This window comes from Budorcas taxicolor, chromosome 1 (assembly GCF_023091745.1).
Source record: "Budorcas taxicolor isolate Tak-1 chromosome 1, Takin1.1, whole genome shotgun sequence".
NCBI lineage: Eukaryota > Metazoa > Chordata > Mammalia > Artiodactyla > Bovidae > Budorcas > Budorcas taxicolor.
In genome coordinates, this window is record NC_068910.1 from 151,638,555 (window position 1) to 151,655,987 (window position 17,433).

General features: G+C 40.6%; 1 protein-coding gene across 1 annotated transcript in view; it reads left to right on the forward strand.

The window, feature by feature from the left end:
- Positions 1-17,433, forward strand: part of PEX5L (peroxisomal biogenesis factor 5 like) — a 205,758-nt gene that overhangs the window by 110,899 nt on the left and 77,426 nt on the right. Inside the window, exon 9 of the mRNA XM_052638244.1 lies at positions 2,140-2,235. Within this exon, the coding sequence (XP_052494204.1) occupies positions 2,140-2,235 (96 nt within the window). The remainder of the gene's footprint in view (positions 1-2,139; positions 2,236-17,433) is intronic.

Consider the following 17,433-nt stretch of genomic DNA (forward strand, 5'->3'; position numbering starts at 1 on the left):
TAGTGTTCCAATAAATTAACCTTTCACATCCTTTAAAGCAGAAGGCAGTCTAAGACTTGTTTATGCTCAGAAACATTCCTAGTAATTACTTTATTCTTATTATTTTCAGCCCACAGTATTCTAGACAGCTTCTTGGCTAGCTCTCTCAACCTTGCATGAAGGTCCCTGTCTCCAAGGGACAGCTTTTCTGTATTTCACATCTTCCTAAAATGGCCAGTTGAGCACAGCCTCCTGTGAGAGGCAGCGCATGCAGTGGTTTTGAGCATGGCCCAGAAGCAATGGTCCTACCACTTAGCCAGCTGTGAGACCAGGGGCAAGTCAAGTCAGCTCTCTGTGCTTCAGGGTCATGAAGTCAATGCTAGTACTTACCTCGGGTTGTTGAAAAGACATGAGTTCTAGTAGGTAAAGGACTTGAAGCAGCATCTGGCAGGTAGTAAGCGCTGGTATTGGTGTTGTTCAGTCTCTAAGTCATGTCCGATTCTTTACGAACATGGTCTGTAGCCCGCCAGGCTCTTCTGTCCATGAGATTTCCCAGGCAAGAATACTGGAGTGGGTTGCCATTTCTTCTTCCAAGGGATCTTCCCAACCCCGGGATTCAATACTGTGTAATCATTAAAGAGGGGGCTTCCTCTTGAGGACCACTAATGGTAGAGAAAGAATGAAAAGCAACTGAACAGAACAGATAGTAAGTGCTGGGTGGAGAGCAAAGTTTTGCCATAGTTTTGGTTTTCGAATGTGGCTACTTTAAAAAATCACCACAGAGGTTTTCAAACATTTAATTTCTGGGCCCCACCTTCAAAGATCACTTCATTGGTCTGGTGTGGGGCCCAGGTCTTTTCAAGTGATTCCCCTAGAAGCAGGGGTTGAGCATCCCTGCAGGACAGCAATCTCCCACGTGGCCAAGGAGCCACCCCTGCCCTGCAGTGAAAGGGGGTGGGGGACTTGACTCCGAGCCTCTCTCCCCCTGCTCCCCAAGGCCTAGCTGCCTTAGCAGTGCTGGGCCTCCTCCTGCAATCCATCCACGGGCATCCTTGGGGCATGTATCACTTGTCAGACCCTGGGCTCAGGCTGGGGCAGTACAACAGTTATCAAAGTCCTCCCCTTGTGGACCCCACAGCAGAAAAAGAGGATCAGAGAAGAAGATAAGAAAACAAGCAGTTACATGGAGAAAAGTCAGAAACATTCAATGCTCGTGGAGAGAGTTCTAATCAACGTACAGTGTATACTTACTAGGAGTGCAACATGTGAAGACTCTCATGGTACATTGCTGGATAGAAAAAAACAAGCCACAGAATAGCACCATTTACATTTCCAAAAGCTTTTTGAAACACTGTGATATTCTATCCATGGGTGCATAAATATACATGCAAATGCAAGGGGGAAAGGTCTAGAATTATGCCTCTGATTTACAATGATTAATTTTTTTCAAAAAGAATGTAATCGTGAAATTTAAAATAGATATTTTTTAAATTCTAGCAAACTCTTTGTGGGGGATCTTCTGGAAATATTTGCATTTAGCTAAGTTGTGTATCACATTTCCTGTTAATTGTGATAAAGCAGTTGGCATTACCAGATATGATTTTATCCAAGTGACTATTTAGCAGAGAGAGTGACCTGAGGAAACGTGGCATGAGACAGATGTGTGCCAAGAGAGGAAAGGCAAAGGAAAGAGAATACAGCATGAAGCCCAGCTCAAGTGTAAGGAGAAAGGCCTAGCAGCTACCTTCCGGGGCTGCAGCCTTCACAGCTTCACCTGAGGCTGATCCTCCTAACAAGCTGAAAGCGCAAACATCGGCTTCCTGGTGTATTCTATGACGGAGATTCTCCAGCCATAGGGAGACTTCCTAACCTATCAACGCTTTGAACCTAGACCAATGAGATGTAAGATCTTTGGGCGGTAAGGCCTGGGTGTGGATGTTTTAATATGACCTCGGCTGAGACTCTCTGTTAGAAGATCCCTCCGTGTGAGCTGGGCGCACATTTTGGCACCATGCCGGTTTAAGAAGCGTTCCGCTTGCAAAGTACTCCAAAAGTGACGTCAGTCACGGGTGCTTCTTAAAGCCTAGGGTACTATGAGAAAAGGAAAAATGTTTGTATTTTATATTACGTGATTCCAAAATTGTGTTTGGTTTATTTCAGGCTCGACTGACCAAAGAGCAGCGCTGGGGGAGCGCCCTGCTGTCCAGAAACCATTCCTTAGAAGAAGAATTTGAAAGAGCGAAAGCAGCTGTGGAGGTAGCTATTTGGTTTATTTTTTCTGTTTCATGTTTCTGAGAGTGGAATTCAAAAAAATCAAACAAGATATATATGAAGTAGGTCTTTTTTTTAAAATTGGAGGATAATTGCTTTACAATGTTGTGTTGGTTTCTGCCATACAATAACGTGAATCAGCAACATAAATCTTAAGTATACATCTATTCCCTCCCTTTTGAGCTCCCTTCAGCCCTCTAGGTTGAAACGAGTCTTTATAGACATGAGCAAACCATGACTATAATTGTTAGAATGAGACCTGGTTATCAGAGAACTTTTGACTTCCTACATGGGGTGACTAATAGTTGTCAACTCTTACAATTCTGTGGTAGATTAGCAGTGACTGGAGTTTTGGGTCAGGAAGAACTGAGTCTCATCAGGCTCCCCTGATGAACCTATGCAATGCATTTGCTAGCTTCTATGAGGTCAAGCTTCATGCCTACATTTTCCTCACTGGGTGGGGGAAAAAGGCAGGGCTGAGAAATTCTAATCAATGATAGCCCATCTTGACTTGAGCCATAATTTTTCTTTCTTTCTTTCTTTCTTTTCTTACTGTTAAGAGTGTTCAAAACAATGACAATGTTCATAAATTAAACACTTAATTTGAACATTACTTTTCCTTGTTTAACCTTCTAATAAGAGAGGGGGTGGGGGAAGAAAGAAAGAAAGGGAAAAGGGAAGCCAAAAAAGGCATTCTTGGCTGTTTTTTTATCCATTTCCTTCTTGGTTAGATTTGCGAAGAGTGCATCACAGGCCCCATCTATGATTCTCACCAAAGCTTTGCTAGATGACTATTTGAGAGTGGAGCTTTTCACCCAATCCAAGTATGAACTTGTCAGAACCTCCATTTCTATTATTGATGAGAAGTCTTGCAAATTGAAAGTATTCCTGTAATATGGTTCATTTATGTGTCAGTCTTACCACTAGAATTTGGATGAAAGTATTATACAATGGGCAGTCTTTCAGTAATTTCATACTTGAAGTGCAGTTAGATCATACTAGCAATTTAATATTAAAAAGTTCTCTATATTCTAGGAAATAATTCCAGTCAAATTTCATATCATCAGTCAGAAACCTAGTAAGAGAACACTTTAATCTCATCACAGTACAGTCCACCCAAATTCCTTCTTTTAGTTTTAACCTTTTTATTAAAAAAAAGTTAATGCATATTTAGTGCTCTTGAATGTGATCAACTGATAGATTTGATTGAGACCAGCTGAGTTCAAATTATTCAACTGCATGGAGGCTGTAGCTCAATTTATCTTAAATGTAGAATTTTCTGACTTAAAAGAATTTAAGTTTCTTTTGAACTCCTAATGTGTATAATACACTGAATTAGCACTAAAAAGATTATTTAGACCCATAGAATCTTGGGGAAGAAAAGACTTTAGAATTTATCTATTCCTATTTGTAAGGAGGAGACAATGGGTTCACACTAAAACAACATAAGTGCAAAGTAATTTATCAACAAGAAAAAAAATTGTCCTTCTGTCTATTCTTAAAATCACTTAATCTTAGTTTTGGTGGAGACCTTAGATGCCATCTATTCCAACCAGTCACACAAAACAATTTTTCTTTTTAAACATACTTGACAAATTATTTATTCAAACATACCCTGTTTCTATTTGAACATTTCCAGTTAGGAGCAACTCATTTCTTTTCAAGAAAACCTATTTCAGTTTTGGACAGTCCTGACTATTACAAAGGTCTTCCCTGAATTAGGCTGAAATTGATCTACCAGCAACTACTTGTTTTCTTACCCCTGGCTTTGCTCTCTCTGGACCAAGGCAAACTTAGGTGAATCCCTTCTCTACATGATGCCCATCTCAACCCAGGAAGCCTGATTTTCTCCTGGTTTCTCCTTGTATGTCCTGGGAATTGAGAGACCAGAGTTGTTATTCCAACTTGCCACTAATAACTAAACAACATATCTCATTTGGAGATGAAAATGGCAACCCACTCCAGTGTTCTTGCCTAGAAAATCCCATAGACAGAGGAGCCTGGAGGGCTGCAGTCCAGAGGGTTGCAAAGAGTTGGGTACAACTGAGCGACTGAACATTAATATACCTCATTAATATACCTCATTAATCCATGTAAGTCTCATTTTTCCACACCTCTACAGTCCTTTCCAGCTACAAAATCTTAAAAGGCTGTAAATTACTTCAAGTAGCTATCCACAAACATTAATGGCTGTCTATACATGTTGGCTGCTGAACTAGGTACTAGAGATAAAGGAATGAGCTAGCTTTGAGTTACTGTCCAGCAGTGGTGTGGAACAGATGACCGACTTCAACAAGGCATTTGCTCCCTTCCACTTTAGTTTCTTCATTATAAGATGAGGGGCTTGGATTTCTAATGTACTAAAAGTGCTATCCGTTTATAGCTTCAGGTGAAGTGACTAAGTGCAGAATTCCTAGCAAAACAGAAAACTGTAAGCATATTTGCTCAGCTGGAAGCCTGGAACCTAGAAGCTTCCTTAAGGAATGAGAGAGGATGGTGCTGACCAGAAGGTGTGAACAGGTGTGGGGAAAAAGGCATGAGGCATGGGGGTGGGGGTTGTATTTCACCAAGCTGAGGGTAAATCAGACCTACACAACTGCACACATATGCAACTGCTTACTTCCCAACATTATTCTTATTGAGGGTTTAATCTAAATCCTTAGCAGAAGACATAATAAAATGTGTCACAGAGTCTCGGAAATATACACGCCACTTGACCCAGCCACTTCTTAGAATTTGTCTTAAGAAAATAGTCATAAAAGTTTGCAATATTTTATCTGTAGAATTTTACGTGGTGAAAATTGGGAATAGCCCAAGTGTACCACAGCAGAATTAACTAAATTACTATCTCTACAGTAAAATGCTGTATAACCATTAAAAATTACAACACAGAAAAATAATTAAGATCATGTAAAATGTCTAGTGATAATTGGAATACTCATTTATATACTGACAACTTTACAGTATGATCCCAGGTTCATAAAATTATAATAGCTTAATACTTCATGTGTTTGGAATGACTTCCCTGGTGGCTCAGCTGGTAAAAAATCCGCCTGCAATGCGGGAGACCTGGGTTTGGTCCCTGGGTTGGGAAGATCCTCTGGAGAAGGGAACGGTTACCCAATCCAGTATTCTGGCCTGGAGAATTCCATGGACTGTATAGTCCATAGGGTCACAAAGAATCAGACACAACTGAGTGTTTGAAATACATACTCTGTGCCAGCCACTGCCTCAGGAGCTCTGCATGGATTCTCGTTTAATCCTCCCAGCAGGCCTATGAGGAAGGTAATATTACTGTTCTCATCCTGCAGATGAGAAAACTGAGGCTTAAAGATATTGCAGACATTTGCATGCCATTTTATAAGCAATTAAGATAGACTGAAAATGAAGAACTCTCATTTAGCAAGTTATAAAGTCATGATTTCCTCCCAGACTCCAGAGCCTGTATTCTGAATCACTGCACTGTATAATCAAGAGAGTCTGTGTCCAATTGTTCACAGTAGTTATCCTTGGGTGTGTTTGGGAGTGATTTAATTTCTTCCATTAGCTTATCTGTATTTTCCAAATGTTTTGTCATAAATGTGTACTATGTTGGTAATCAGGGAAAAAGTGGTAAATTCCAATGGGCAGTATAGTAGAATCTCAGATTCTTAAAGAGAACGAAAAGTGCCACATTCTTCATTTCAAGACTGATAAAGAATGGCACTGCAGATCAGCTTTATTAGAGATTGTTCTAAACAGTGAGACCCAGATGAAAACCATGCCTGGGGCGAGTTCAGTGTTTCCAGTCTCCATTTCTATATTATCTGGTTCCGATATTCCTTCTGTTTCACATTCTATTCCGTTCTTAAACCCTCTTTTTTTTTTTAGTCATCATCCTGCCTCAAGCCTAGCACCTGATCCCCTTTCCAGCTTCTTCTGCATCTCAGCCCTTCACGAGCTGCAGGGGTACCACCGTGCTCTTCTTGCACAGCAGCCGCATTGTCTGCGGTCTCAACTCTTTCCTCTGCAGGGAACATTCTTCTCCCACATCCTGGTGTGGCAGGTTCCTTATTGTCATTCAGATTCAAACTCAAGTGTCAACGCCTCAGGAAAGCTGAAGCTGACCACCAGCTGACCACCAGGTGCACAGCACCTCAAATTTTGTTTTTCACTCTTACATTTATCACTTTGTCCACCCTTATTTGTTTTTATTTATCTGTCTGTTCTCTGTCCACTTTAAAATGTAACCTCAATGAGAAAAGGGATCATGTCTCTTATGTAACACTACCTCAAGCGCTAAAACAGTGTCTGGTAACTGCGTCCATGCTCAGTTGCTCAGTCACATCTGACTCTTTGCATCCCCTTGGACTGTAGACTCCCAGGTTCCCTGTCCATGGAACTTTTCAGGCAGGAATACTGGAGTGGGTTGCCATTTCCTCCTCTGGGGTACCTCAGTTCAGTTCAGTCACTCAGTCATGTCTGACTCTTTGCGACCCCATGAACCGCGGCACGCCAGGCCTCCCTGTCCATCACCAACTCCTGAAGTTTACCCAAACTCGTGTCCATCGAGTTGGTGATGCCATCCAGCCATCTCATCCTCTGTCATCCCCTTCTCCTGCCCCCAATCCCTCCCAGCATCAGAGTCTTTTCCAATGAGTCAACTTTTCTCATGAGGTGGCCAAAGTACTGGAGTTTCAGCTTCAGCATCAGTCCCTCCAATGAACACCCAGGACTGATCTCCCTTCAGAATGGACTGGTTGGATCTCCTTGCAACCCAAGGGACTCTCCAGAGTCTTCTCCAACACCACAGTTCAAAAGCATCAATTCTTCGGCACTCAGCTTTCTTCACAGTCCAACTCTCATATCCATACATGACCACTGGAAAAACCATAGCCTTGACTAGACGGACTTTAGTATTTAATAAATAGTTGTTGAATGAATGGATGGATGGCTAATTGTTGATCACATAATGTGAGAAACACTTCAAAAGTGCCCTATCACCTTCTAATGTAATTGAGTATTTGCATTTTCATAGCTGATGTAAACAATCAATTCTGTCTCTGGGGTACAGATCTCTCCCAGGGACTGCCCTGAAGCGTCCTCTGTGTCTGTCTTGGTCTCAGTGTCAGTCAGTGAGACAGTCACAGTGTTACAATGCCATTACAATACAGGTAACAGCAACCGCTCTTGCCATGGTGTTACATTGGATCTGTTTTATATTCTGCATGGTATGATCTAGGCTATACATAGACTATGTAGTACCTGCTGCTGCTGCTGCTAAGTCACTTCAGTCGTGTCCAACTCTGTGCGACCCCATAGACGGAAGCCCACCAGGCTCCCCGTCCCTGGATTCTCCAGGAAAGAACACTGGAGTGGGTTGTCATTTCCTTCTCCAATGCGTGAAAGTGAAGTCGCTCAGTCATGCCCAACTTCGCAACCCCATGGACTGCAGCCTACCAGGCTCCTCCGTCCATGGGATTTTCCAGGCAAGAGTACTGGAGTGGGGTGCCATTGCCTTCTTTGATGTAGTACCTAACAGCATGCAATTCAACTAATGTTGACCCAAAGTGCCCTAAAATTCCAGTTCTTCTACTAAAGACAGTTATTACCACATACACATTTATGCATACCTTAAATGACTGGGGAACCTGTTTGTGTGTGAAGACTGACATTGCTCAAGCTCAGGTTGAATGGTTAGATTCAGTGAGGCCTTATGTGGAGTTTTTTGCCTCCATATCCTACATTTTATTGAAAAATCACTCCAAATTCATCTCAGCTCAAAGTATTGTAATTTTAGGTCAAAGAACCAAATATTCCTAATTTGGTCTATTTTTTTAAAATGCCTGTTCCATGAAGGAGTTTCCTCCATGCTTCCTCTTGGATTTTCTTCCTAGCCAGCAGCCTAAACATGCTGTTAGCTACAAGTCCCTAAGAAAGATGTACAGGAGGTACAGAAGTGAGAAGAGGGGAAGGAGCCCCAGGGGCTCAGTGAGGCCTGAAGCTGCCTCCCAGGAAGAAGATCCCTAGAGAGCACTATGCATCCTCTGCAGAGAGGAGGTCACGTGGGCAGTCAGGACACCTGCAACCACACATCAGAAATGTCTCTTACCACTGTCAGCAGAGAGGAAATCGGCCAGCCAGCCTCTGGAGCTGTGTTTACCTAGTTAGTCTCTCTAGGTGCCTCAGCCTTCAGAGTAAACTGGATGTAGCAACAAATTCATCAGGACATGTTTGGTTTTTTTTTTTTCATTTATTTTTTAATTGAAGGATTATTGCTTTACAGAATTTTGTTGTTTTCTGTCAAACCTCAGCATGAATCAGCCATAGGTATGCATGTGTCCCCTCTCTCTTGAGCCTCCGTCCCATCTCCCTCCCCATCCCACCCCTCTAGGTTGATACAGAGCCCCTGTTTGAGTTCCCCGAGACATACGGAAAATTCCATTGGCTATCTATTTTACATATGGTAATGTAAGTTTCCATGTTACTCTCTCCATACATCTTACCCTCTCCTCCCCTCTCCCCATGTCCATAAGTGTGTTCTCTGTCTTTTTCTCCACTGCTGCCCTGCAAATAAATTCTCCAGTACCATCTTTCTAGATTCTGTACATATGCATTAGTATACAATATTTATCTTTCTCTTTCTGGCTTACTTCACTCTGAATAATAGGCTCTCGGTTCATCCACCTCATTAGAACTGACTCAAATGCATTCTTTTTTATGACTGAGTAATACTCCATTGTGTATATATACCACAATTTCTTTATCCATTCATCTGTCGATGGACATCTAGGTTGCTTCCATGTTCTAGCTGTTTAAATAGTGCTGCAGTGAACAATGGGGTACATGTGTCTTTTTCAATTTTGCTTTCTACAGGGTATATGCCTAGGATTGGATTGCTGGGTCCTATGGTCGTTTTATTCCTAGTTATTTTAAGGAATCTCCATACTGTCTTCCATGGTGGCTGTATCAGTTTACATTCCCACCAACAGTGCAAGAGGATTTCCTTTTCTCCACACCCTCTCCAGCATTTATTGTTTGTAGACTTTTTGATGATGGCCATTCTGACTGGTGAGAGGTGATATCTTGTAGTTTTGATTTTTGTTTCTCTAATAATGAGTGATATTGAGCATCTTTACATGTGTTTGTTAGCCATCTGTATGTCTTCTTTGGAGACACGTCTGTTTAGGTCTTTTGCCCACTTTTTGGTTGAGTTGTTTGTTTTTCTGGTGTTGAGTTGTATGAGCTGCTTGCATATTTTGGAAATTAATCCTTTGTCAGTTGTTTCATTTGCTATTATTTTCTCCCATTCTGAGGGTTGTCTTTTCACCTTGCTTATAGTTTCCTTTGCTGTGCAAAAGATTTTAAGTTTAATCAGGTCCCACTTGTTTACTTTTGTTTTTATTTCCATTACTCTAGGATCTTGCTTTGATTTATGTCATCGAGTGTTCTGTCTATGTTTTCTTCTAAGAGTTTTAAAGTTTCTGGTCTTGAATTTAGGTCTTTAGTTCACTTTGAGTTTGTGTATGGTGTTAGGAAGTGTTCTAATTTCATTTTTTTACATGTAGCTGTACAGTTTTCCCAGCACCACTTATTGAAGAGATTGTCTTTGCCCCATTGTATATTCTTACCTCCTTTGTCAAAAACAAGGTACCCATAGGTGCATGGGTTTATTTCTGGGCTTTCTGTCTTGTTCCATTGGTCTATAGTTCTATTTTTGTGCCGGTACCGAACTGTCTTGATGACTGTGGCTTTGTAGTATAATCTGAAGTCAGGAAGGTTGACTTCTCCAACTCCATTCTTCTTTCTCAAGACTTCTTTGGCTATTAAGGGTCTTTTGTGTTTCCATATGAATTGTGAAATTTTTGTTCTAGTTCTGTGAAAAATGCCATTGGTAATTTGATACAGGTCACATTGAATCTGTAGATTGCATTTGGTAGTATAGTCATTTTTACAATATTGATTCTTCTACCCAAGAACATGGAATATCTCTCCATTTGTTTATGTCATCTTTGAATTCTATCATCAGTGTCTTATAATTTTCTGTATACAGTCCTTTTGTCTCCTTAGGTAGGCTTATTCCTAGATATTTTATTCTTTTTGGTGCAGTGGTGGATGGGATTGATACCTTAATTTCTCTTTCTGATTTTTCATGTTTAGTATATAGGAATGCAAATTATTTCTGTGTATTGATTTTGTATCCTGCAACTTTGCTAAATTCCCTGATTAGCTCTAGTAATTTTCTGATAGTATCTTTAAGGTTTTCAGTGTATAGTATCGCATCATCTGCAAGCAGTGAGAGCTTTACTTCTTCTTTTCCAATCTGGATTCCTTTTATTTAAGTTTCTTCTCTGACTGCTATAGCCAGGACTTCCAAAACTATGTTGAATAATGGTGGTGAGAGTGGACACCCTTGTCATGTCATCAGGACATGTTTTAAGCTCTTTCTATGGGCCAGGCACTGGACTAGGTGCTAGGAAATGAAAATTAAGTAAGATAGCTCTTCCCTTAAAGCTCTGGAAGAATTGGAGGTATTTGCAGCTCAGGAGATGATCAAATATGATTTATAGTTATTATGGTTTTACATGACCAGCTCCACTCTAAGTGTTGACCTCTTACAGCTGGGACCACATTTCATCCCTGTATTCCTAGCACCTTTCAGAGATTCTGATACAGAACAAGGCCCCACAAACTTTTGCTGGCTAAATAAATGAACAGATTAGCAACCTAATGCATTTATTTCATCGAAGTATCTCTTCTTTAATGTGTGTTTAAGAAATATCACTAACCTACTAACAAGATGAACTTTGTACCCTGACAAGCCTCATTGAAAGCTGTCTCCCAGCTTCCCATTTCTATGTCCTGTCTCAAAGGATACAGTGTTCAAGATAACTTCTTTTCAGTGCATGCATGCTCAGTTGCTTCATTCATGTCCAACTCTTTGCGACCCCGTGGACTGTAGCCCTCTAGGCTTCTCTGTCCATGGGATTCTCCAGGCAAAAATACTGGATGCCATGCCATCCTCCAGGGGATCTTCCCAACACAGGGATCGAACCCATGTCTCTTAAAATCTTCTGCATTGGTAGGTGGATTCTTTACAACTAGTACCACCTGGGAAGCCCAGCGTAAACACCCAAACAGGGACTTGAATCCTGGACCCTCAGATAAAAAGTCTGATGCTCTACTAACTGAGCTAAGGACATAGCTCTCAAGATAACTCCTCATCAGACTGGAGGTTAATTTTCCCTCAGCAGCACTAATGTACATGAAAAACACAGGCATATTAGTAATTACTGTTTAAGGACATGGATAGTGAAAGAGTTTAATGCTAATTAGTAATTCCTTCATCTGGAGGTGTGGCTGGCTCTTTATCTCCGTTAATTTTGACTTGGAAATATCATGCTTAAAACAATGTAATGCTTGATAGGCACCTTAGAAATCTTAAATGCTTGTAGGGAATTGGAGGCCATTCTTGAACTCCTTTTGTTAATATAGTATTACGAAAGAAATTGCTGACTTGGGTGCCCTCCTACCAAGAAGATTATCTGTCTGTCCTACCCCCCCATATTTTCTCTTGCTTTCTATGACAGTGTCACCTCTTTGAAGTAGGTGGAAGAGATTAATGGATTAAACACTACTTAAATCATTCTGACTTAGATTCAATATCCAAAAAAGAGGAAATCTTCTGAAAATATGTGGAAACATTCTTTGGGCAATACTGGAGAAATCTTGAGGTTAACTGCTTAAGACACAGATAGCCTAAAAGCTTAGCATACCATGTAGCTAACATGCTTCCCATGTCAAACTGTAGATAGGTCATGTAAAAATTAGATGTGTTGTGAATTCACTGGGCAACTACAGAAGAAAGGAAAGTATGTTTTGACTAACAGCTAGAAGTCTCTGTTACAGGTACCCTCCAGCTCTGATACTTGTAGGAATATTCGAAACCTCTCTCTCAATATCTCTTTCTCTCTTTTGTTGGATATCTTTTTACTTTTGAGACCAACTATTAAATAATTTTCTAGGAATTTTATTTCTGTAGGAGCAATAATGTAATTCTATTTATCTGGAACCTACAAACCTCAGCTTCTTTATTGAAGTATAGGTGACTCCATACAGAATCTGCCTACAGTGCAGAGTCCTGGGTTCAATCCCTGGGTCAGGAAGTTCCTCTGGAGAAGGAAATAGCAACCCACTACAGTATTTTTGCCTGGATAATCCCATGGACAGAGGAGCCTGGCTGGCTACAGCCCATGGCGTCACAAAGAGTTGGACACAACTGAGCAACTAACACTTTCACTTTCATCTTGCGTTTACAATGTTCTGTTAGCTTCTGCTGTACAACAAAGTGATTTGGTTCTATACACACATATATGTATATTCTTTTTGATTATGGTTTATTGTAGGATTTTGACTATAGTTCCCTGTGCTGTACAGTAGAACCTTTATTTTAGAGATAGTATGGGGGACTGGAATGCAAAAGTAGGTAGTCAGGAAACACGTGGAGTAACAGGCAAATTTTGCCTTGGAGGACAGAATGAAGCAGGGCAAAGGCTAATAATAGAGTTTTGCCAAGAGAACGCACTGGTCATAGCAAACACCCTCTTCCAACAACACAAGAGAAGACTCTACACATGGACATCACCAGATGGTCAACACCAAAATCAGACTGATTATATTCCTTGCAGCCAAAGATGGAGAAGCTCTATACAGTCAGCAAAAATAAGACTGGGAGCTGACTGTGGCTCAGATCATGAACTCCTTATTGCCAAATTCAGATTGAAATTGAAGAAAGTAGGGAAAACCACTAGACCATTCAGGTATGACCTAAATCAAATCCTTTATGATTATACAGTGGAAGTGAGAAATAGATTTTAAGGGACTAGATCTGATAGACAGAGTGCCTGATGAACTATGGAGGGAAATACATGACATTGTACAGGAGACCGGGATCAAGACCATCCCCATGGAAAAGAAATGCAAAAAAGAAAAATGGCTGTCTGAGGAGGCCTTACAAATAGCTGTGAAAAGAAGTGAAGTGAAAAGCAAAGGAGAGAAGGGAAGATATTCCCACTGAATGCAGAGTTCCAAAGAATAGCAAGGAGAGATAAAAAAAGCCTTCCTCAGTGATCAGTACAAAGAAATAGAGGAAAACAACAGAATGGGAAAAACTAGAGATCTCTTCAAGAAAATTAGAGACACCAAGGTAACATTTCATGCAAAGATGGGCTCAATAAAGGACAGAAATGGTATGGACCTAACAGAAGCAGAAGATATTAAGACGAGGTGGCAAGAACACACAGAAGAACTGTACAAAAAAGATCTTCATGACCCAGATAATCACGATGGTGTGATCACTCACCTAGAGCCAGACATCCTGGAATGTGAAGTCAAGTGGGCCTTAGAAAGCATCACTATGAACAAAGCTAGTGGAGGTGATGGAATTCCAGCTGAGCTATTTCAAATTCTGAAAGATGATGCTGTGAAAGTGCTGCACTCAATATGCCAGCAAATTTGGACAACTCAGCAGTGGCCACAGGACTGGAAAAGGTCAGTTTTCATTCCAATCCCAAAGAAAGGCAATCCCAAAGAATGCTCAAACTACCACACAATTGCACTCATCTCACACGCTAGTAAAGTAATGCTCAAAATTCTCCAAACTAGGCTTCAGCAATACGTGAACCGTGAGCTTCCAGATGTTCAAGCTGATTTTACAAAAGGCAGAGGAACCAGAGATCAAATAGCCAACATCTGCTGGATCATGGAAAAAGCAAGAGAGTTCCAGAAAAAAACATCTATTTCTGCTTTATTGACTATGCCAAAGCCTTTGACTGTGTGGATCACAATAAACTGGAAAATTCTGAAAAAGATGGGAATACCAGACTACCTGACCTGCCTCTTGAGAAACCTTGTATGCAGGTCAGGAAGCAACAGTTAGAACTGGACATGGAACAACAAACTGGTTTCAAATAGGAAAAGCTGTACATCAAGGCTGTATATTGTCACCCTGCTTATTTAACTTATATGCAGAGTACATCATGAGAAATGCTGGGCTGGAAGAAGCACAAGCTGGAATCAAGATTGCCAGGAGAAATATTAACAACCTCAGACATGCAGATGACACCACCCTTATGGCAGAAAGTGAAGAGGAACTAAAAAGTCTCTTGAAAGTGAAAGAGGAGAGTGAAAAAGTTGGCTTAAAGCTCAACATTCAGAAAACTAAGATCATGGCATCTGGTCCCATCACTTCATGGGAAATAGATGGGGAAACAGTGTCAAACTTTATTTTTGGGGGCTCCAAAATCATTGCAGATGGTGACTGCAGCCATGAAATTAAAGGACGCTTACTCCTTGGAAGGAAAGTTATGACCAACCTAGACAGCATATTTAAAAGCAGAGACATTAATTTGTCAACAAAGGTCCATCTAGTCAAGGCCATGGTTTTTCCAGTAGTCATGTATGAATGTGAGAGTTGGATGGTGAAGAAAGCTGAGCACCAAAGAATTGATGCTTTTGAACAGTGGTGTTGGAAAAGACTCTTGAGAGTCCCTTGGACTGCAAGAAGATCCAACCAGTCCATCCTAAAGGAGATCAGTCCTGTGTGTTCATAGGAGGGACTAATGTTGAAGCTGAAACTCAATACTTTGGCTACCTCATGCGAAGAGTTGACTCATTGGAAAAGACCCTGATGCTGGGAAGGATTGGGGGCGGAGGAGAAGGGAATGACAGAAGATGAGATGGCTGGATGGCATCACCTACTCGATGGACATGATTTTGGGTGGACTCCGGGAGTTGGTGATGGACAGGGAGGCCTGGCATGCTGTGATTCATGGGGTCTCTTAGAGTCAGACACGACTGAGCAACTGAACTGAATCTGTGTCTGCTAATCCCAAACTCCTAATTTATCCCTCCCACTCCCTTTCCCCTTTGTTTACCATAAATTTGTTTTCTATGTCTTCAAAATCCCATCTCTTGATTAGCAATGCCATGCCATATAAACCAATCATCACTATTCTATATGACTCCCTGTAGGTTGAATATTATTAATTATGATTTATTTAAAAGGAGCAAATGAGATAGGCAAGTTAAATACCTTATTTTGTGAAATAGTGAAGTCAGGGGTTCCAATAATTCTAGTGTTTAATGCTGCATTCAGATCAGTAATGCTGTCTGCCTATTTTAGTTTTGGAAGACTTTTTATAAAATAAAATCAAAATACTGAATGATGAGAGATATCTCATTTTATGATAAACACTTATATTGCTCATTGATTTAGTAAGTAGAACATCAAATATACAACTCTACGGAGTTCAGTAAAGAATCAGTAAACTCCCATTCTTGCCTGGGAAATCCCATGGGCAGAGGAGCCTGGTGGACTACAGTCCATGGAGTCACAAAGAGTCAGACACAACTTAGCGACTAAACAACACTTAAATTGTACATGATGAATTTTGACATATGTATGCATCTATAATACCATAACAACAATTAAGGTAATGAACATATCACCCGCAAAAGTTTTCTCATACCCCGTAATGATCTCTTCCTCTTGTCCCTTCCTAATTCACATGCAACTATTGATTTGTTTTATTTCATAATACATTAGTTTGCATTTCCTGGAATATTATCAGTGTAATACAGTATAAGTATTTTTTCCACCTCTCAATTGCTTTGAGATTATTTACTGTTGTTGGGACTATCAATAGGTTATTCCTTTTTTTGCCAAGTAATATTTCCTTGTCTATGGATGTTATTGTTGTTCAGTTACTCAGTCGTGTCCAACTCTTTTCAACCCCGTGGATTGCTTCATGCCAGGCTTTCCTGTCCTTCACTATCTCCTACAGTTTGCTCAAACTCATGTCTATTGAGTTCATCAGGCCATCCTACCATCTCATCATCTTTTGCCCCCTTCTCCTCCTGCCCTCAGTCATTCCCAGCATCAGGGTCTTTTCCAATGAGTTGGTTCTTTGCATCTGATGTCAAAGTATTGGAGCTTCAGCCTCAACATCAGTCCTTCCAATGAGTATTCAGGGTAATTTCCTTTAGGATTGACTGGTTTGATCTCCTTGCTGTGCAAGGGACTCTCAAAAGTCTTCTCCAGCACCATAGTTGAAAGCATCAATTCTTCGGTTCTCAGCCTTCTTTATTTTCCAACTCTCACATCTGTACATGACTACTGGAAAAACCATAACTTTGACTATACAGACCTTTGTTGGTGAAGTGATGTCTCTGCCTTTTATTTTCAGTTTTATTTATTTATTTACTTTACAATGTTGTATTGGTTTTGCCGTACATTGACATGAATCCGCCATGGGTGTACATGTGTTCCCCATTCTGAACCCCCCTCCCACCTCCCTCCGCATCCCATCCCTCTGAGTCATCCCAGTGCACCAGCCCTGACCACCCTATATCATGCATCGAACCTGGACTGACGATTCATATCATATATGATAATTTACATGTTTCAATGCCATTCTGTGCTTTTTAATATGCTGTCTAGGTTTGTCATAGGTTTTCTTCCAAAGAGCAAGTGTCTTTTCATTTCACAGCCACAGTCACTTTCTGCAGTGATTTTGGAGCCCAAGAAAATAAAATCTGTCACTTTTTCTACTTTTTCGCCATCTATTTGCCATGAAGTGATGGGACTGGATGCCATGCTCTTACTTTTTTGAATGTTGAGTTTTAAACAAGCTTTTTCACTCTCCTCTTTTATCTTCACCAAGAGGTTCTTTAGTTCCTCTTCACTTTCTGCCATTAGAATGATATTATCTACATGTCTGAGATTGTTGATATTTCTCTTGGCAATCTTGATTCCAGCTTGTGATTCATCCAGCATGGCTTTTTTTTTTTTTTTTTTGCATTATGTACTCTGCATAGAAGTTAAATAAGCAGGATGACAATATAGAGCCTTGACTTCTTTCCCAATTTTGAACTAGTGAATTGTTCCATGTCAAGTTCTAACTGTTGCTTCTTGTCCTACATACAGGTTTCTCAGGAGGCTGGTAAGGTGGTCTGGTTTTCTCATCTCTTTAAAAATTTTCCAGTTTGTTGAGATTCACACAGTAAAAGGCTTTAGCATAATAAGTGAAGCAGAAGTAGATGTTTTTATGGAATTCCTTGGTTTTCCTATGATCCAGCAGATGTTGGCAATTTGATCTCTGGTTCCTCTGCCTTTTCTAAATTCACCTTGTACATTTGGAAATT